Here is a 20,453-nt window from a genome sequence, read left to right as displayed (position 1 = left end):
AAGGAGAACGTAAATATTCAGGCGGAATTAGTACCGCGGAATCCCTATTTTTAGCGGTATGTCAACAACCAAGCCACTGTCTTATCGGCCAGCGGGGGCTTCATCCGCAAGATAAGAAATACCAAATGCGGGGAAAGCTGTGTAGTATCTTATTGTACTTTGAACTTTCTCTTTTTGGGTATTCATGCACAACATTACCTGATACAATCTCACCAAAATCATGGAGTTGCGAGATATCACAGGTTGCAGGTTTGGAACACATAAGGACAAAGAAAATGCTCACTGTGGTATTCACTTTGTTCATTTTACAATTTCTCTACCAACAGTTTTTAAAATTCTACTAAGAACATGGCTATCTCAGCTTCCACAAGATATCGCGTAGCTGTTACTCAGCATGAGCCGGAATGGTTTGATTTGCAGAAGTCGGTGGAAAAAACATGCCGTATCATCACAGAGGCTGCAGAGAACGGTGCGCGGCTAGTTACATTCGCAGAAGCATTTATTCCAGGCTATCCTGCTTGGATATGGTGAGGAACTCTAATCTCTAAAACCCCATTCCGTTTGCGACACTGACCGAACAGCAGGACTCGCCCAGTCGACCCAATTCTCTCTACCAAATACATCAAGAACTCCCTAGTCGTCGATTCTGATGAGATGAGAACCATCCAAGACTGTGCCGCGAAGTATGGAATCGTCGTCTCTTTAGGATTCTCCGAAAACGACAACAACTCATTGTACATTGCGCAAGCTATCATCGATGGCGATGGAACGATAGTCATGAAAAGAAGGAAGCTAAAGGCTACGCATATGGAGCGTACAATTTTTGGAGACTCTTCTGGAGACAGTCTTATGAATGTTGCTTCGACTCGCGTTGGAAGGGTTGGAACTCTAGCGTGCTGGGAACATTGTCAACCGTTGTTGAAATATCATACTTTATATCAAAGGGAACAAATTCATTGCTCGGCATGGCCACCGATTGTCAATCATACTGGTGGACCTGAGTTATGGTCAATGTCTATGGAAGGTAAAGAAATACAATTCTCTCAACTGCAGGATGTCACTAACCCGCATCTTCCAGGATGTCAAGCCCTCTCCCAAGTATATGCCATTGAATCTCAAACCTTCGTTCTTCATACCACCACAGTTATCACAGAAAAAGGAGTCAACGCCAATTCTTCAGAAGGAGGATTGTTGATGTCGGCGCCAGGAGGTGGTGCTTCAGTTATTATTGGGCCCGATGGCCGTGTTATGTCGACACCTCTCGGTTCTACAACTGAAGGAATTGTCTATGGAGATATTGATCTTGATCAAGCGCTATTTGCGCGCAGTTTCTTGGATGTTTGTGGGCATTATAGTAGGCCGGATCTTTTATGGCTTGGATGCGATACTCGTGAACGTAAATTGAGGGTCGAAGAGAAGCTTGAAGTTACGGAGAAGTGATGGATTTTGCTGCACTATATCTTATGAACTATCCTCGCAAATTTTTATCTAATGCCTATTTATTGGTACTGCTGTTTGCTTGAGTTTATGATGATGCAATTTTCTATCCAATGCTGCTAATCTGCAGGCTTTTTTGAACAAACATTCTGTATTCTTGCAAGACGCATGGGGGCATATCGAGGCTAAAGCCAAACGACTATAACATTGCGGTAAATTGTCTCAAGCTCCCTACATCCAAAATTTCGACTATTTTAGTAGTCTGAAATGAATCCCTCTGGTGGAGAATTGAGGAGGGTGAGTATTTGCCGGTATAGTCAAGCATGCCATTTCTAGACGCTTTAAAGACTTGAAAGATGCCTATTAACCACCGAAGACCTAGGGCTCTGAGGCATCGAGCTTGCATTTCAGCAGGAACGGAGTTTATAACTTTGAATCTTGCGATCCGTGCTTATTAATAATTTGTGAGGGGCTGAGCGTGACGTTTTGATCTTGTTGCCATCTGATAAACATTCTAAGCATCTTCTTTTTCCTCATCACTAATCCTCATGGGATCTTTATCACCGACTGATAGGTTGAGTACAGCCAGAAATTTCGTAAGAGACTAATTGTTTGCCACATATCAACTGGATCCATGAGATAATCTATTGAGGTTCTCAGCTCACGTTTTCCAGTCGTCCCACTGTCAACTCTCGCGGTTTTGAAATCACCAAAAAGCAACTGAATACTTCACGAGGCATTGATCTATCCATCACACGTCGGTTGTACGACGCTGAGCTCAAATCTGAGAAAAGCGGTTACCGCAACAGGACAGCTGAAGTTCCAAATGGCGGGATGATGTATCTAAAAGGCTCTTGAGCATACAGAACAATATATAAAAAAGCCACTTCCGATGATGTCTATTTATCTGGTATAGGTTGTCTCTCGCCATTGGTTTACGGCTTCTCGAGTCCCAACTTTTGCACACATGGAGACTCGTTGTAGTATTCATATTTATATATATTCCAAGCCAACCTCTTCTCTTACCGAGATTCGGAATGTTTTGCGCTCGCTGCTGTGTTCAAGTGGCACTGACTATTCATATGCAGATGCATCGTAATAACATCGGGTTCATGACACGGGTTGCTTTACCCCGCTCCCCCTTGTTTACTTTTGAGGGAGCCAATGATTAATAGGTACCAAATACTTCAACAGACTTCTGGCTCCGCTAATTACACCTCATCATCTTCATATATTTAGTTATACATGTTCAATGTTTCATCATATTTTGTCTCTTTTGTGGTCAATTGACCGTTGAGCCAGATACTCCCAATGGCAACACAAAACCCCACCGAAACTACCTCGCTGCTCAATCCCCCACCGGAACCCCAATCCGAAATCCTCTATCCCAATGGCGATGCCGCGACTACCAATTTTGTTGTCCCAGACGATCCCTCCACACTCTACGTATGGATCCTCATGATCGGGCCCTTTCTATCCGCCTTCGTAGCAGCTGTTGATTCCTCCATGATTGCTACACTCTCATCACCTATAACTTCCTCATTTGGCTCACTGTCTCATCTTCCATGGCTTGCTTCTGCATATTTCATAGCAAACGCTGCAATTCAACCTTTGTCTGGAAAACTCACTGATATCTATGGGAGACGGAGTGGACTTGTACTTGCGAATATTGTGTTTGCATTGGGGAATTACATGTGTGCAAGTGCGAAAATAGAATGGGTGTTGATTGCTGGTAGAGTTGTAGCAGGGCTAGGAGGTGGAGGGATTATGGCCATTGCAACTTTTCTCTTGTCTGATTTAGTGCCTCTGAGAGATAGAGGTATGTGGCAAGGCATTGGAAATATGATTTTGGGCGTAGGATCCGGTATAGGTGGTGTACTTGGAGGATGGATCAATGACTCTCTAGATTGGAGAGCTACATTTTTATTGCAGATTCCCATCACGCTGTTGGCTACGATATGGACATGGTTCACTATACGCATACCTACTGTAGATGATGGGGAGCGGAAATCAAATCTCAAACGGATTGATTACTTGGGTTCAATCAGTCTATTCACAACGCTCGTTGCGTTACTTCTTGGCATGAGTACCGGAGGTAACACGGTATCTTGGACCAGTCCCATCGTTCTAATCAGTCTTCCTCTATCCTTGATATCCCTACTGGTTTTCATTATCACCGAACTCAAATACGCCAAAGAACCCATCATACCACTTCCTCTTCTCTGCGATCTATCTGTTGCAGGCGGCTGTCTCACAAATGCTTTCTCCTCAGCCTCCCGCTTCGCGATGATATTCTATCTCCCCCTCTTCCTCGAAGCGCAGGGCTACACCGCCACAAAAATCGGTCTCCGTCTAATTCCCGGCTCAATCGGCACAGCCATTGCCTCTATGATTGCTGGAATCATAGTGAAAAGTACTGGGAGGTTTTACAAACTCGGTATTGCATCCCAAGTCATCTATATTCTGGGAATGGCGTTTATCTGCACATTTACATTACGGACATCTGCCTGGCCCCCCTTTGTCTGTTTTTTCATCATTAATATTGGATATGGAATTACGCTTACTACGACTATTCTCGCGCTTCTGTCGTCGGTGAAAGCGAAAGATCAGGCTGTTATCACATCCGCACTCTTTGCCTTTCGTTCAACCGGAACGGTATTGGGGATTTCAGCAGCGGGACTTACGTTTCAAAGTGTGTTGGGCAAATTATTATGGGAGAAACTGGGGGATATAGATAATGCAGCAGAATGCATTCAGCGAATCATTGATGATTTCAAGGTAGTTGATGGTCTTGAGGAAGGTTTAAAAGAATTGGCTCTGCAGGCTTATATGGGCGCTGTAAGAGCTGTTTTCTTTTTAATGTTGGCATTGGGAGGATTAGCTTTGGTGTTTACGTTGTTAATTAGGGATCGGGAATTGTCTCAGAGAATGGTACGATGATTTGCTAGTTGCTTTCTGGAGTCCATTGGACTATTGAATTTACCTGAAAATTAACATTCACTTGGACACTGGGAAATGTCTTCAGTTTACCTTTCCAGAATGTTAGATAACATTCTATCCTTATCTATAAAAGTTGGAATCAATGTACCAACTCTCAGACGGCAGAACCTCTAAACCATCAAACACATCCATTTCTCTACCAAAAAATTCCACATCACATATCAAAATCAGGCCGCTGTAGATAACAAGCATACAGCATATCATGATCCGACTTCCAGACATGAGAATAAGAACACATGTCGTACTTCTCTAGCCCAAAATTCCACCTGCATGAAAAGTATTTTAAAAAAAAATACTCAATGAAGCGTGCTTATGCAGCAGCTATAGGAGACGAAACCTTCTCTTTCACTACTTTCCCGAATTGATATGTGAGATCTGAGCTTTTCTTATTTGCATCTTCAATATTCCAGAGAGCTTGCGCTTGCTGTTCTTCTTTCACGGTCCATGTGCTCGTATTTGATGATCGAGATGAGTTTGCTGCTTGTCATGTTATTTGGGGTGAGGAGATGATGGCATAAATATACAAGTGCCACTTACCAGGTAGTGTTACCGCATTTCGGTAATCTGTGATATATCTCCCAAGGATACGTTTCCTAATCTCTTCGCACATTTCCTCGAGTTTTTGCTTCACTAGTGTCTGGGTCCTTGCAAGTACCATTCCTTTTTCAAAACCTGTCGCTACCCACGTTCCTCCCCAGTAGATTTTGGTGAACGGCACCACTACCATTTTCCCTCTCTGATACTTCATCTCGAGGGATTTATCTTCTGAAGTTAGAGACTCGGGTGGGATAGTGAACGCCAATCCAATATCTAGACTCCGATGCTGTTCAAAAAACTTGAACCACTCGGCGACGGTAAACTTGGGGCGTGTTTTGAAAACCCACACGTCGTGGTTTTTGGAGTTGGTTATGTTCTCAGTGATGAAGAGCGAGATGTTCTTTTCGAACTGCTGTTCTGTGGACAGGAGACTCCATAATCGGGTTCTTTCGGCTTCGTTTTGGATGCGCCAGGAAGGGTCGTGTGGACGATGCCTTTCTGCCTCAATTATTTCCCTCAGGCGTTCTGGTTCTGTAATTGGTTCATCGTTCTCATTAGTTTCATTCACTTCATCCTGATCAGTGATTTCAATACGCTCAACAAATTCAAAGTAATCTTTCAATCTTTCCTGCATCTCTTCTCTAGTACCAGAAGTATTTAGACCACGAAACGCACAATATGCACGCCATTTCTTCAACGTTTCCTTGGGTGGTTCGAAATATTCCGCTTCGGGACGATCATATTTTTCAGAGACTATTCGGTGATTCAAGGACCAGTACAATAGACCATCATCTTTGTTTCGTTCCCCTTGATATACTAATTCGCCCTCTCCGTCAAGTGTAAAGTCTGCTAGGTCCTCGTGGGTAATTTCAATGGGGGGTATAAACACTGCTGCGGGATTCGCGATGTATTCGGTTCTGACGATGACGCCCTTGGGAGGTTTTACTCTCTCTGGTTCTTTGGGTGTGACGATCTTTGGGGACTTGGGAGACTTCGTCTTCTTTTCTCTGGGTGTGGTAGTTTTCCGTGGGGTTTTAGGAGGGCTGGTTTTATTTTTCTTTGGTGTAGTGGGAGTTTTACCAGGACTAGATATTAAATTTCCACCACCTGGTGCAGCGTCGCTTTGCTTCTGGCGTTTTGAAGGCGGCTCGTCTTTTTCCAAAGGTGAGTTGTGCTTCGTTGCTTCTCTCTCTTCGGAGACCGAGCCTTCCACTGATCCCAACATATCCTCAAAGCCTAGTTGATCTTCTGATCCTAACATAGCTTCTGACCTCAGCTTATCCTTTTCTACGTATGATGCCGCGGCATTCGTTGATTTCCCGCTACGCAGCCAGTTCATTAGGATTGATGTTGAGGCATTGGTATTTGTCGATATCCCTCCGCGATTTGCCCTTTTTACTTTTGAGGCAGGTGTTGCAGCTCTTTCGCCTTGCATGGCTTTCTTCTTGGGAGTGATTTCATCTGCAGCTGGAAGCAATCCTTTGTTTGGTGTTTGGTGATCAGTTGATGACTTTGGGTTCCCTCGTTTTTTGGAGGCAGAAGCTTCGGTATTGTTCATCTTGGCTTGTTGATTGTGTATATAAATATGATTAATTAACAATTTTACCGTTTCGTACGAATTATGTGAACTCAATAACCCGACAGTCTTTATATGATCCTAATATACAAACTTAGAGAAACAGAAAGATACAAGGCTTCGGAGCAGGAAGTTATTTTGGGAACGCATGAAGCGGGGTACTTCAATCCGGCCTCAATGATATCCTAAGTAGGTATGCACATGGATTTGTTGACCTCTCATCACACTGCGTAATGAAACAAAGCGGGTAGATGGTGCATCCTAGACTCTTAAATGCTTCTTGTAATCAAATCGACTACTGAAATTCGCACTGGTCAAAATCCACAATTGGATGAAGCAGAAGCTGAATACTTATAATCATGCCCTGCTGATCTTTGTTCACTCTGCCTGAGTATGTGGCACCATTGTCCACCATACCCCGAGCCGGGGTTATCATATGCATACTCATGTATATATGAAACTGTAGAACTTGATTCTTCGTCCATACACAAGAAAGGGATAAGAGCGATGTAACACTGATGGAAAATGACTCAGAGATTGTCACGCTTGAACCTGCTTCATCCAGCAATGCGAAAAGATATGTGTAGGTCTAATGGAATTTATATTGAGAATTGTGGTGAAAAACAGTAGGTTAATGTGAGTAAATCGAAGTTGAGTAGCATCTTTAGTGGTGTTGAATACTTGCTAGCTCGAGATCATGCAGGTGACAATGTGACTTGCACCGGCATGAACCGAAACCAACACCCATTGGCCGAGAACGAATGATCCACCATATCTATCCATCCCCCCCCCTCCCCCGTAATATGGTCTTACTAGCTCACCGGTCCGCCGAAGCCTATTTGTATTCTAGATAACGTGGTTTATCAATGAGCGGGTTATATCAGTAAATGGATCACTTATTTTATATACAAAATTCATCTGTATATAACCATGTATTTTCTTTATTTATAAATATAATTTTCTGAAAATTTAATATAAAATATTTGAATATAAAATAATTCCAAAAATCTAATTAGTTTTAAAAAATTAGAATTTATAAAATTATTATTATAAAAATAGTTTTTTTGTAACAAAAATTGTAACAATTTTCTTTCTTTTTTAGAAAATAATAAAATTATTTTATAAAAATTAGATTAATAGAAAATCTATATTTTAATTATTTTTAAAAATCTTTTATTCAAAAAAAATAATAATTAATTATTAAAATATTAATATTTTGAAAAGCTTGATTTAAATAGTTTTCAAAATAATCCATTCACTGATATAATCCGCTCACTAATAAACCACGTTAGTATCTTTAGCAAACTGCGACATCGTTAGACTAAGACCTCGCTAGGCTCGGTACTTATTCATGTTAAATAAATGTAAGATTTCCATATTCAACACTCAGTAATTTTGGAGAACTCCAAATCAGCTGACCATACACTGTACATAAATTTCAACCTCGCAAGTAAAAATCATCGAATCATTGAATCGTGAAGAATGTAACCTGTCAGCCCAGTTTGGTCACGTTCCACGTTATACCTTGTTAACACATCTGAATTGTATTTTTGCCGAGATATCCGCTCACTCACCAGCAAAACATCGACTACCTAGTAGGCCCACGAGTATTTGTTAGCACTCGTACGAGTTGCGCATTATATATCAAAATCGCGCTTCTGAGAAGCCTCTCACATTAAGCAAACGCTTCTTTTACATCTTCCCATAAGAAAAATCACCGATGAAAATCTGGCGCAGATGTTTCCTCAATACTGTGCGTGAAGACCAAAACAGTTGGTTGCGCTTCCTTCCCAGGTGACTAGCAGTCAAGCAAGTATATATTGCGGATAAGACATCTTTTTCTTATCAAATTTTGGCGCCAATGATACTGTTGCGACTCAGAGAACACCTCCCATTCATACACACGAACGCTCCTACGTTTCTCACTGAGATGAATGCCTGCAGCGCACAACTAACTATCCATCTGGTCGTCTATTCTTTCCATATTAAATACTGTGCAGGTATTATATGGGTAGCACACGCAGTCTTGCAAAATGATACTCCTCCATAAAACTCACTATAGACACACTAGTTCCACGTACGCATACAGTATGAGAAGAATCATGCATAGATACCTAACCCAGACATGATCATGGGCGACATTACGATCAATCTGTCGCCAAGCTATTTCAACACGAGAAACACAAGTGAGAACGAATCATTCTCTAGAACAATATGAAAGCCAGCGAAAGATATCGATGTGAATTTACGTTGACACTTGTCAATCTTTGTGTGACGTTTCGATGACTGTCTTACGAATCGTGGTAATGTACTGCTCCTTAGAGCTAGAAACATAGCTTTCTGGGGTTGTCAAACGTGACGAAACTTCTAGACCTGGTTTGTAGGTGCGAGAAGAAAATTGGCAAGCTCCAAAAAAATCATATTCGCAGGACTTTTCCAGTGCTGCGAATTTTGATGATAGCAAGTCTCAAACAAGCAGAAAATTGATGAGTACACATTTAGTTCCATGCTAATAATAAATGCGAAGTAAAGACATTGCATTTTTTGAGATGCTCGCTACGCTACATTCGATACAAGTAACCTCCGTCATTATCATCATCTAATCCCCGTAATCTAGATCCCAATATTTCACTGTATAATATAGCATATACCTATGAAGCCTTCTCACCATATACTTCCTTATTGTATCGCATATATCTCCACCCCAACAGCGGCTTTGCTCCTGATATTACTTACAGACTCGGAAATTCCACCACTACCTGCATTTAATCTGCTATATGCCGTCCATCTGATCAATGTTTTTTAGACCGCCTGGTACCAAATATCTCTATCTTTGGGCCAACCTCATACTCGAAGTCATCATCCGCTTCGAGCTGCGCCCTATCCTCCAATAATTGCCTGCGAGTAATTGGTTCCAGCATGTCGAACTCAAGACTTAGAGATAGATTATTCATATGAGCAATAAGATCTGAACTTCGCGTAATGTTCGGTAGTATTGGAAGGGGCTGGGGTGCCATGTTTACATGTAGATCATGCTGCTGTCGAGCTTGGTAGTATGGTAGTAAGGGTTTGGTGCCATCTTGATCTTCGTGTGCATCGAGACGATAAAGGCTAGTCTCGTGATAGTTTGGACCTTGAACTGCACCAATAGCAGGATCTGTATTTATAGTGATAAATTTACTCTGAACAAAATGGTTTGATATTCCAACCCCTGTGTCAGGAAAATCTTGTATAATGTAGTTGTCCGGAGGATCAGGTTCCGGATGGTGCTTGATTAGCCTGGGACCTCTGAGATGCGAAAGAAAATGATTGTTTTTGCCAGGCTGAACCCTGAATGAATCATCAGTCTCTTCAAAGTCGGAATACTCCAGTTCAGGATCATCTTCATTGCGTGTCAACAAATGGACTTTTCCTGTCGCATCGCCAATGATCAGTTTGGAAAAGTCCGAAGAAAATGCGCCAGCACCAATCCCACCAGAGGCCGCTAGTAATTCGCGGACAAATGCTTTTCCGGGCGGTCTCTGAATGTTCCAGGCCTTAACTCTGCCATCAGAAGCACCGGTATAAAATCGGTCAGAAGTTTCTCCCCAAGCAGCAAACTTAACGCCGGTGTCTGCAAGTTCACGAGGAATATCATGGTAGGGGTTATCAAGCGATTCTTTGATTGATTAGCATGGTTAATTGTAAAAGGAAGTTTCGATCCTCACCTCCATGTGGAAGAACATGAATCGCATCGTCGTCAATTGCTCCAGTGTCCCACACGTAAGTATTGCCATCAGTACAGCTAGCCGTTACGTAGCACTGATGAAAGCTATTTGGCCTGTGAATATGTTAGTCGCTGCATCGAAGATCGAAAATGCCTACTTACATGACTGTTAATTCGTTGATATCCATGGCAGGGCAATCAAGAACTCTAATTGGATAGAAAGCGGTATAATTATCATTGTCGGTTCTTGCTGCAAATAATCTAACTTGTGTTTTTGCCTCGCTTTTGAAAGAACCGTAAGAAGAGGTTGCGGCGATGAAGCTTGGTTTGGTAGGATGCCAGACAACTTCAAACACATTCTGGGCACGAGCAGAAGCAATGGGAACCTTAGAACCATCAAAGGCATTCCACAAGCATAACTCTCCGCTATTTCTCTTGTCTTCTGGGATATCAACCTCATCATTGCTAAATGAACGAGGTGAGTAGCCAACCAATAAAAGGTTCGAAACACTGTCTGCTTTGCCCCATTGGACGGTAGCAGGGTAGTATGCCCACAAATTGTTATCGTGCAACTCACGGGCTTGCTCGGCCGCTTTCTCACCATTATACGTGTGGAAAGTCGATCCACTTATGTTGTCACTATTGAGGCGATAAATACGAACAGCGTCGTTGTAAACATCAGACGCTGTAGCCACAAGATCATGGTGCTCCGATGTTGTGACGAAATTGACTTTTCCTTCGTGCGCCCAGGTCCCCAATATATCCATTGACGATCCAGTGTCAGATGGCGACACCCTCCAAACCTTCACAGTCCCATCAAAGCTTGCGGTGAAAGTGAGGCCACTATTGTGGCTATGGGATATTGCCGAAATAGAAGTGTAAAGCCAAGGATCCTGAGTTTGCCTCATAGAGTGAAGAGCATTCTCAGCATTATCTCTCACATTCACAATTGGCCGTGCAATACGATGATCTGGCATTGCATCCAAGGTCTCTTTAGAAACAGAACCAACTACGAGATTACCTGGTTTGTTGTATTGCATATTGTGGCTATCAGAATGTGCAGTAGCACCACATACAAAAGCATCACTACTTGTCCAACTGATGGCCCAAATGTCACCGCAGCAATCTGTCCACTCAACCTTTCTTTGCAATGAGTCCTCAAGGGCAGAATTAATCTCTCGTACGTATGATTTATGACCACCACAGGATCGAACAGGGGCCATGCCGTGTACTTCACGTTGACCTAAAAGCGCAGAGAATTGTCTAGGAGACCTTTTAGGACCTACCATAAGGGTTCTTGAATTCATTGATACTTCGCCATTAGCGGCATCTCTGAGGAAAGCAGCCAATGATTCTTGTCCACGACTCTGAATAAGGCCATGGCTGGGATCCTCACAGGGGTGCGATATCAATAACGAGACTAATTCAGGTACTTCTAGCGTCTGCTTTTCCATGAGTAGTGCCATGCTTGGCTTCCCTCTCAGTTGTGTTTGCGCTTTCAAAACTTTGCGTACAATCGATAGTTCTTCCTCACAGAAGTCAATGTGGTAGACGCGCCCGAGAAGTACCTCTCTTTCTTGATCAGAGACGCGTTGGAGGCCACGGCGAATTCTCTCACGGCCCCTAGCATCGATATATGGCCGTGGCTGTCCATCTATAGTTTGATAGAAGGAATGTGTATCATGAGAAGATTTTGTATCCACTAGATCAAGAGTTGTCTCAACGTGCACAGTGTCGTTGTTAGCTTGCTTGAAGGTAGCAAAACTCCCTCTCTCTGTCTTGGGTAGAGAGCCGTTTTGCAGAAACTGAATGTCTTTTGAAGAAGAATCTAGCTCTTTTTGAATATGTTGAGTTCGAGATCGCGTGCCTCTTTTCGGAAGAGAAACACTGCTTGTTTTCTTGACTTTTCGTTCGTCCCCATGTGTGCTAGAAGCATCAACATTCTTGCTGAAGGATGTTGCTGGGCCCAGACTATATGCAACAAACTCGTCTACGTAATGCTTGACTTTCTCTGATATCACGATCTCATCTTCATGCGATACTTCATATCGATTGAGGTTTCCGAACATAGGACTGTCCACAAGTACACCAGCAACTGAAGTGCCAATCTCGTGGAGTTTCTTTGGGTCTATTGTTTGCTTGTGGCGCACCATCGCAGCATTGATGTGAATGAACACCTGATCATGGATCGTCTCCGAGAACCTATCATTGGCCTGTGAAGATACAGAAGTAGGTTGAGAGATGGGGGATTTCGAAGACTCGCTGATGCTTGAGGTGGCTCGTTTAGGAGGTAGTATAGCTGGCATCGAAGCCCGTCGGGGTGTAAATTCTTCGATATCCCGAGTGTGTCTGTTGTAGTGCTGAGTGGAGTCCTGCACCGTTGTCCCTCTCGTCGACCGTCTAACTTTGGGGGCATTTTCAATCGTAGGGTGCATCTCTTTAAAAGAAATATTTTGTTCGAGTTGCCCGTTGGGATGTTGAGCGAAGTCCTGGCCAGCCATTCCCCTCTCTGTCCACCGTCTGGGGGCTACATTTTCGATTGTGGGCTGCAAACCCTGACTTGAGCTAATCTCTTCTGGAGCCCTCAAAATCCGCCTTCTCTTCGGAGCATGTTCTATTTCAGAGTGTGGCTCTTGGTTAGACCGCGTGCTACTGTCTTTGTTCCCTTCCTGATCTCGTCTTTTTATCGCGGATGTATTGGAGGACAGTGCTATATCTCTAGGTTGAGTAGTTCTAGTTGCGACAGTAGCGCCTGGTAGTATCGGCGCATAAGTGAATCCATTAGGGGTAGGCATTGAAGCTCCTTTTGACTCTAGATTCTTTGGTAATATTGGCGCAAAGTGATGGTCTGATTGAGAGTTTATATATGATCGCGAATTTCCAGTTGAAGGCGCTGGAAATGACCCAGGAATTATCAGGCCATGATTTGACGGCAGCAGAAAAGGCGCATTCGGGATTTCCTCGTCGTCTCCTGTCAAATCGATCACCAAGGGGCTAATATTTCATAAGTCGCGTGTGCGAAGTTGAAAGGAAATATTGACTTACGCTTGTCGCGTCATGGGAGCCGGTGCCATGGAGCAAGAATCAAGACGCGGTCCGCAGGGAAATACCGAGGTCCCATAATATGCGGCAGGAGCAAAAGAGATTCGTGGAATTTAAGAGTTGAATTCGAATTCAAGGGTGTTTGCAGATGTACATGGAATAATAGGGCTGAGAATCATAACACTGATGTTAGCCAATGCCTTATCGTTATCGACAAATGCATCTAGAAAGAGAAAGGAATCACCGAATGCGGGGATCACCTGATCTTGACGAGATATAGCCTTGCTCTTATAAATGCAAGGCTGACACTTCACCAATTTCACTACCAACTGTTGTATCATCTACCAGGTTATTCATGCCTTCTAGCCAGCTTGGCATTGTTATAAAAGTTTGTCTTTGGTGATGTTGCAATAGCATATTAGATACAACTAAGTGTTGACGCAAACTTAAGTCTTCGCACGAGGGTGCTTCTTGGCTTGGCTTTACGGATTTCTGAGAAATACAAATTTGCCAACACAGATAAACGGAAGCGAGACAATCATGACTGACCGTTCTTCCGGAGCTACCTATACCTTCAGGCTTGGGGACAGAAGTCGGAGGTGTTTGTATAGCACCAAGAACTAGAAACATTGACACTTTTATAGATTTCACAGTATTACATCACCAATCAAAGCCTGTGGGCCAGAGATATCAATCACAGAATCTCATCATAATAGTCCTATCGCATTGACATCTAATAGTAGAAAGCTCTAATATCTGAAGGGTTGTTCTAGATTACAAAGCCAAGGAGCGTATCCAACTTTCCTTATTCGCGTATATGGTTGATGATATGGATGCTAGGTAGATTCTTTAGGCTGGAACTTCAACCTCCTTGCTGATATCCAACTCCTCATGTCTTCGGAGATCCATTGGCTTTCCCAAGAGTGGAACGACGTATGGGTCGAAAGTTTTCCAGTATGGGTTCTCGAGGTGGTACTTTTGACTCTGCAATGACAAAATTAGTATCATGTTGATAGAGACATGGCATAAGGGACTAAGCTGCACATACACTTTCTTGTTCGAATCTCTCTACAATGGTGAATGCTCTAGGGTCGTGGACATCTTGCATGACAATCCAGTCAACGGTTTCCTTGTCCTGTTTGTAGACTCGGGATGCTTCAATGAGCTTGGCCTTGATGCGGGGTATAGATTCTGGGTTCTCGTTGGCATAGAGATGAACGGTCAAGGTGTAAACCATTTTGGAGATATTGCTTTGTCAGGGCTGTTATGAGCGGTTGACAGTGTATAGCTTGTGAATGTTTTGAGGTCAATAGTCAAGTTGTTAGTTTGTAAAGTTAAGACTTCTTGGGAGGGAAAGAGAAGTTTTGGAGGGGCTGCATTAGGCTTGAGCTTGTAGCTTAAATGTGGAACAAGAGAGGAAGGGCCGATGAATGGAACACCAAAATCGAATATATACTTTGAACAAAGTATGTGTATCCACCAAAGAGACGTCAATCCGAATACTTGTTGCTTTCCCAAATAAAGATTCAGTATCAATCACGATTCACCCAAGCTTTGAGAAAGCCTCATGCGATGTTTCACAAAACATTCACACTTTCAAAGTCCCATGAGCCAAACCACTATAATCGTGATATCACGTGACGTCACAGAACTTTTTATTCATCGTCATTACTGCCGTTGATACTCCGTAGGGTAGGGCGTGCCAAATTAATTTAAATCTCCTAGTACCGTTTTACCGTTACTTTACGTCACATACTCATATAATTTACAAAATCCCAAATGTAAAATCCTATCTACTTCTCAGACGAGTACTCAAAAGTTACGTAGATATCTGAACAATAGTGAGGTTATTAATATGAAGTCCAATACTTCTCAAGTACCAGAACTTCCTGGATACTATTACGGTACATCAACCTCATCTAAACATCGCAATATTGATTGACTCGCAATTTACTGAAATTTTGTTTAGATAGCGAAAAGAAAAAGTATTTCAAGATACAGGCAAATGCACCATCAGGTTCTGCATATTCATCTCACGACGTGAAGAGACGTAAGCTTGATGACGAGAATAACAAAGCTGAATCTTTAAGGGTTCAGCGGAATGTTGGCCGTATCAAAAGAGCAAAGATTCTGGAGTCTCCTATGGCTGGTGGCTTTTTATCTAGAGAATTCGGACAGCTTTGCTTGGACACTGCTGCTGCCTCCTATTATGCTCAAAGTCTCTCCACAGCGTTTGCGGTTGATTATTACCCACAGGACAACCGAGCAAGCGGCGCCTACCTTTTCGACGTGAGTGGGTATACTAATGCGTCTGATCCCAAAGTTCTTATGTCTTATGGTACGTTTACCTAACTAGTATTCAATGTTTCAATTCGTATTCAAGAACCGAATGGTCGTTCAAAATTGAATCCTTTCTCTCAGATGTCCTAAGCCAATTTTGATAGGCAAACTATTATTCTGGCATGCGCTGTAATTCGTTCATCATGCAGAGCTAATACGATTTCATCCATGATTTATTCATTCACTGACAATCGCTAAGCTGCCAATAATACCATCCTACACCTATCATACGACTATGGAAAGAAAGCAAAAGACAAAACACGAGTACCTAATGTGTTCGGATCTCATTTTAGATTTCAGAGATCCTACAATCTGGGGTTTCCACCGGGCCAGTCCACTTCTATCAGTGCTAATGAGTCAATTGGGCACGTTGTAACGACATGGTCAGGTGTACCTGCCTCCAGAGCAATCGTAGTTAGTCCCTTTCCCCCACCTGAACTTCGACGTAAGTTATTCCATAATTGTTTGCGTGCGTACAGATTGAAAGGCCAATCTATTCATTACTCTGTTCTGCTCATTCAGCCTCTATTCCTAATATGTAGATTGTGTGTGGACACGGTTAACATGACCTCAGCTCATCCTATGAAATCCGACATCCACCTCAGTCCTGGGACCAAGCGAGGTCCGGTCGATGTCTTATCATCCGCCTCAGCACCTGCAAGTTCTCCGGATTCATTTGTCGTTGGTACGAGCAAAGGCATCCTTCGGATCAATCAAAATATGGATATGTCCTGGATTCAGACCCTCAACACAAAGGACCAGTATTACAGCGATGTATTCGCAGTGCAGTATCAGTCAAATCACCAGGATATCCTCCTAACGGGTGAACGAAGAGGTATCCTCAGTCTCTTAGATCTCCGAACATCCCAATCTGGGCCCATAGCAAAGATTCAACACACAAGCGGCATCGCGGAAATCAAGTCTCTCGACGAATACCGCGTCCTTGTGGCAGGGTGTGCATCCGATCTTTGCCAGTACGATAGACGATTTACCAAGCCAAACACTCACCTCACACACACATTAAAACACACCAAGAACACTACAGCTCCTACAACACCCTATCTAAATTATCCCGATTACCGAAACAACGGACGGCTGAACATTGGACTAGACGTTGACCTTGAGCTTGGCATTATCGCAGCTGCAGATGACGTTTCGACAACAGCCGCCGAAGCAAGAATCAAGATCTTCTCTCTACATGGAGCGCAAGTTTTACACGAACACATGATTCCAACAGATGTTCCCAATATGGGTTGTGTAAAGTTTGTACAGGATACGTTCCACGAACCCAAAAGTATCTGGGCAACCTTTGCACAGAAGATCGTGCGGCTCTCGCTTGATGATAATCATAACATCCCATCGTTCAAAGCGAGCACTACGTGGCTCTCCTGAGTATAATGCCTTTCAGAACGTGCTCATGAGATACACGCGTGCAGAGAAAGACGAGTAATGGAACATCCGGAAAATAACACGGTGTTCTGGATATACGTATACGGAGTTTCGGGAGTCGCGGAACGCATCGGTCCCTTCGCGAAAGAATCACATATGGAGTTCTGCTACTTTATCTAGGTATTCAATCTTTGGTCCGCATTATGTATATATGCGACATATCACACGGAGTTGCGGGAGCTTCGGGATTTCGGGAGTTGTTACTGATTACTTACTTGGAGGATGAAGGTCTCGAAGGAATACGGAGTTCTTTCTATTATTCCACATCCATACATGTTTCTTTCACAATCTGTATATCACTCATATCCCCATTCCTTATTTCCTCATCTCTAAGGTGTAGCGAGGAGTGAGGATGGGCAGTCAATAATTAACAATAGTAGGCGTTTATACGCTGGCGCAATCTTGAGATGCCCGCCTGGACTTGATAACAGTACATAATTCTGTATGCACCCCGCTTTAGAAGGGCTCCTATGACATGACTTCTATTACTAGAGCCCTGTAACTACTTCCCACTTGTGACGGTCACAAATCGAAACTTCGACGAAAAATGCAAATACCTTTCGATATTTTAGTAGTGGCTGCAATCTTTCAAACACCATAGCACGTACGAAGAACGGGATAAATACAATACACTCAAATTAAACATATGCATCAAATGACATATTTCCTTACGAACATGACAATTTTAAGTTTGTGAGAATTTTTTAATCATTACTGTTACGCCCTTTTATTTCCATGGTTGTGCATGAAATGCTGTACCTAGTCTCCGTGTCCAATGTATGATAACCATAACCGGTCCCAACCATCGTGATATCTTTAACTTTCCATATTACTTTCCACATCACTATCTGCCTCTTCTCTCTTTCTTGTCCCGCGTACACACCAAACGTCCATTCTCTAACGCAAACTACCTTCCTCCACAGACGCTTGTCGTAGCCATTAAACAAAAGCTTGAGTTGATCCAAGTCTCTACATTCCTCCTATTCGTGTTCCTATACACTGTTTCTTATGTCATTTATGTTCCTGCACAAGAATTTAAAGTTCAAGAACTTGACATCATCCGATCTTTCCAACATAGATGATCAATGCCAAGAATATAACTTAAGGGGCGGAGCCTCGCTTGTCCCATATCGTTCAGTTTTACAAAATAAATGTTAGTATTCGGAATTATTGAAGACGCTTTCTTTTGCGATCTTCTTCCCTGAGCATCTCTTCCTCGTGTTCTTCTGCGCGTTCCGCAGTTTCAGCTGGATTCAAGATATGTGCCATACTTCCTCGCCGAGTAGGGGGCCCTGAATTATCTCTGAAGAGACCTGGTCTTTCTCTCTCCTTAGATCCGCTCCAGGACCAGCTATTAAGATGCTCTGCCGCATTTCCGTTGGTGTATGGAGGAGTTGTTGGGCGAGATATGCTGTGGCCATGCGTTGCTCCGGCGAGTGAGTACATGCTAAAACTATCGCGAATTCGTTGGTCCTCGTTGGCCATGTGCGTTGCTGTTCTCTTGGGAGATGACGGATAGTGTGACGACGATTGACCTGACGCGAAAGGGGATGAAGTAGGTTGCCATCCGACTACGTTACGAATATCAGCAGAAGTGTGGCGGCGTGACAAATTAGACGGTGGTGATGACGCGTTAGCGAGTGGGTGCGGGTGCGGGTGGTGGCGCTTGGGCTCTCAGTGAACTTGGTGAGGATTGTCCCGTACCTGTACCTCCAATCGAGCCGTACCCTCTGCGAGCAGAGAGAGACAAATGCGATGGAATAGGAGGTCGATGGAAATTGCGAGGTGGAACCCCAAGGAATGACGAACGACGAGGGTCGTCTTGGGGTACTTGGCGAGGTGATGGGGGATTGTCCATTTGCAAATTCGAGAAATATGGTCGACTACTTGAGGCGGGGGGTTCGCCCACTTCTTCCATGCCTCTGATGGTTCCCATGTGTCGCTGGATCTCGTCTTGCAGGGCAGCAACTATAATGTGTCAACAATCAAGGAAGTGGCTTGGTTGTCACGGAATACATACCGTCGCGATGTACACCTGAATCTGGACCAGATAAAGAGGCTATCATCCTAGATAGCTCATAATTCATCTATGCAAGATTAGTCATGGCTCCTTCTCGTTTCAGTGCTGTTGGTAGTTACGTGTAGGACACGAGTCAGAATATCCATCATACCCTGATGTCTGACGTGGAAAAACTGTTGATTATCGGCTTCTCTCGCCTGTTTAGCATGCATCTCAAAAAGACCATGTTCCAATTGTATCAGTCTAGACTCCGTTGATTCCTGAATTGGTTGAATTGGTTCGCCTGGAGTTCCGGGTTGCGAAAGCGGTGGTTTGGGGGCAGAGTATGAATCTCGATGAACGAGAGATTGTCGCGAGGCCCGTCGTCTGATCTCCCTCAACCCGACGACATCTCCGCGCTTGAAGCTATTCTGTCCATGTTTGAATTCCCACAGCGGCGTTTCCGGCGCATTTTGATGGAAGACATCACTGACTGAATTTCTATTAGCGAAAATAACCGATAACTGGTATGGATAACTAACCTTTGTGAAATCCGTACATATTCAGCTGGCGTACAAAAGAGGAAATGTTGGTATGTTTGAAATATTGTCTACAACCCATGAGCAAGTGATACAGCCCGAAGTGCGTTTACTTACGAAAGGACTTTTGAGAAATCGCTAGATGGTGACATAACGAAGCTGTCCTGGGTAGCGGACCAGGAGATAAGATGTCGAATATTAACATCTTCCAACATACTGGTACACAATCAGTACTTGTAGACTAAGAATAGCTTCTCTTGAGCTCCAACCTGTATAATTTGTGAATAAATGCAGTTTGCACTACTTTTGGCTGAATTCCTCCTCCAGCCGCAGCTGCGGCAGCTGCACTAGGAGTCGCCAAGCTACCTGAGCTGGGTTGATCTTCCACCATCATGTGTTCTGGAATGCTGTTTGCTTCGTGGTCGGGACTTGTTCTCGAAGGAGGTCCCATTACCGCGCTACCGGGGGGCGTAACATCCATTGCGTCGCCAGATGGAGCGGGGGTTTGTAGAGTGGGTTGTTGAATGATTGGAACTGTTCGAGCAGGAATTTGGCCTAGACTGGGGCCATTGATGTAGGAGTGCTGTTGCGCTCGATCATCCATCACGTCCATCTTCGCAATATCTGAGTACTGCAATGTACCTCAATCTTTTGTGTAATTAATGAGGGTCGAGCTTCTAGACACGTCGTGCTTGATTAAAACCAGAACGTCAAGGCGGCGCAAATGAAATGCGAAAGGGGGAAGACACACCTCATCGCATGCGAAAGTTAAGGGAGCTCTGAACTGCCAGAAATTCAGATGATGATGTTGAGAATGGCTTCTTTGTC

The 20,453-nt window shown here is 43.5% G+C and overlaps 7 protein-coding genes across 7 annotated transcripts; 3 read left to right on the top strand and 4 right to left on the bottom strand.

Moving 5' to 3' along the window:
• Positions 1-348: 348 nt before the first annotated feature.
• On the top strand, positions 349-1,440 carry EAE97_006199 (uncharacterized protein; the record flags this gene model as incomplete). The annotated part of the gene is made up of 3 exons (XM_038876712.1): positions 349-527; positions 585-1,024; positions 1,079-1,440. 3 exons carry the CDS (start codon positions 349-351, stop codon positions 1,438-1,440), a joined length of 981 nt encoding a protein of 326 aa, XP_038732419.1.
• A 1,308-nt stretch (positions 1,441-2,748) lies between these two features.
• Positions 2,749-4,377, top strand: EAE97_006198 (uncharacterized protein; the record flags this gene model as incomplete). The annotated part of the gene is made up of 1 exon (XM_038876711.1): positions 2,749-4,377. One exon carries the CDS (start codon positions 2,749-2,751, stop codon positions 4,375-4,377), a length of 1,629 nt encoding a protein of 542 aa, XP_038732418.1.
• A 370-nt stretch (positions 4,378-4,747) lies between these two features.
• On the bottom strand, positions 4,748-6,532 carry EAE97_006197 (uncharacterized protein; the record flags this gene model as incomplete). Its single annotated transcript, XM_038876710.1, has 2 exons — positions 4,748-4,914; positions 4,975-6,532. The coding sequence occupies 2 exons, from the start codon at positions 6,530-6,532 to the stop codon at positions 4,748-4,750; spliced, it is 1,725 nt and encodes a 574-aa protein (XP_038732417.1).
• A 2,810-nt stretch (positions 6,533-9,342) lies between these two features.
• EAE97_006196 (uncharacterized protein) lies at positions 9,343-13,330 on the bottom strand (the record flags this gene model as incomplete). The annotated part of the gene is made up of 4 exons (XM_038876709.1): positions 9,343-10,208; positions 10,258-10,370; positions 10,419-13,250; positions 13,302-13,330. The coding sequence occupies 4 exons, from the start codon at positions 13,328-13,330 to the stop codon at positions 9,343-9,345; spliced, it is 3,840 nt and encodes a 1,279-aa protein (XP_038732416.1).
• Positions 13,331-13,969: 639 nt separating this feature from the next.
• On the bottom strand, positions 13,970-14,727 carry EAE97_006195 (uncharacterized protein). The gene is made up of 2 exons (XM_038876708.1): positions 14,347-14,727; positions 13,970-14,282 (listed from the first exon to the last, which is right to left on the bottom strand). Exons 1-2 carry the CDS (start codon positions 14,533-14,535, stop codon positions 14,148-14,150), a joined length of 324 nt encoding a protein of 107 aa, XP_038732415.1. The 5' UTR covers positions 14,536-14,727; the 3' UTR covers positions 13,970-14,147.
• A 426-nt stretch (positions 14,728-15,153) lies between these two features.
• EAE97_006194 (uncharacterized protein) lies at positions 15,154-17,609 on the top strand (the record flags this gene model as incomplete). The annotated part of the gene is made up of 4 exons (XM_038876707.1): positions 15,154-15,202; positions 15,268-15,636; positions 15,838-16,083; positions 16,213-17,609. 4 exons carry the CDS (start codon positions 15,154-15,156, stop codon positions 17,028-17,030), a joined length of 1,482 nt encoding a protein of 493 aa, XP_038732414.1. The 3' UTR covers positions 17,031-17,609.
• A 645-nt stretch (positions 17,610-18,254) lies between these two features.
• On the bottom strand, positions 18,255-20,238 carry EAE97_006193 (uncharacterized protein; the record flags this gene model as incomplete). Its single annotated transcript, XM_038876706.1, has 7 exons — positions 18,255-18,658; positions 18,792-19,055; positions 19,108-19,174; positions 19,227-19,579; positions 19,629-19,696; positions 19,743-19,841; positions 19,895-20,238. The coding sequence occupies 7 exons, from the start codon at positions 20,236-20,238 to the stop codon at positions 18,255-18,257; spliced, it is 1,599 nt and encodes a 532-aa protein (XP_038732413.1).
• Positions 20,239-20,453: the final 215 nt, after the last annotated feature.

Source organism: Botrytis byssoidea (genome assembly GCF_014898295.1).
Source record: "Botrytis byssoidea strain MUCL 94 chromosome Unknown BBYS_011, whole genome shotgun sequence".
NCBI classification, from domain to species: domain Eukaryota; kingdom Fungi; phylum Ascomycota; class Leotiomycetes; order Helotiales; family Sclerotiniaceae; genus Botrytis; species Botrytis byssoidea.
Note: the sequence above shows the minus strand (reverse complement) of the source record. Positions and strands in the feature narration are given on the sequence as shown.

What these genes read in the sequence shown, in the direction of transcription:
- EAE97_006195 (XM_038876708.1), bottom strand. Translation starts at nt 14,535, where the DNA reads ATGGTTTACACCTTGACCGTTCATCTCTATGCCAACGAGAACCCAGAA. An exon ending in AGAGATTCGAACAAGAAAGT is followed by an intron (nt 14,283 to 14,346) that starts GTATGTGCAGCT and finishes TTGTCATTGCAG; the next exon opens with AGTCAAAAGTACCACCTCGA.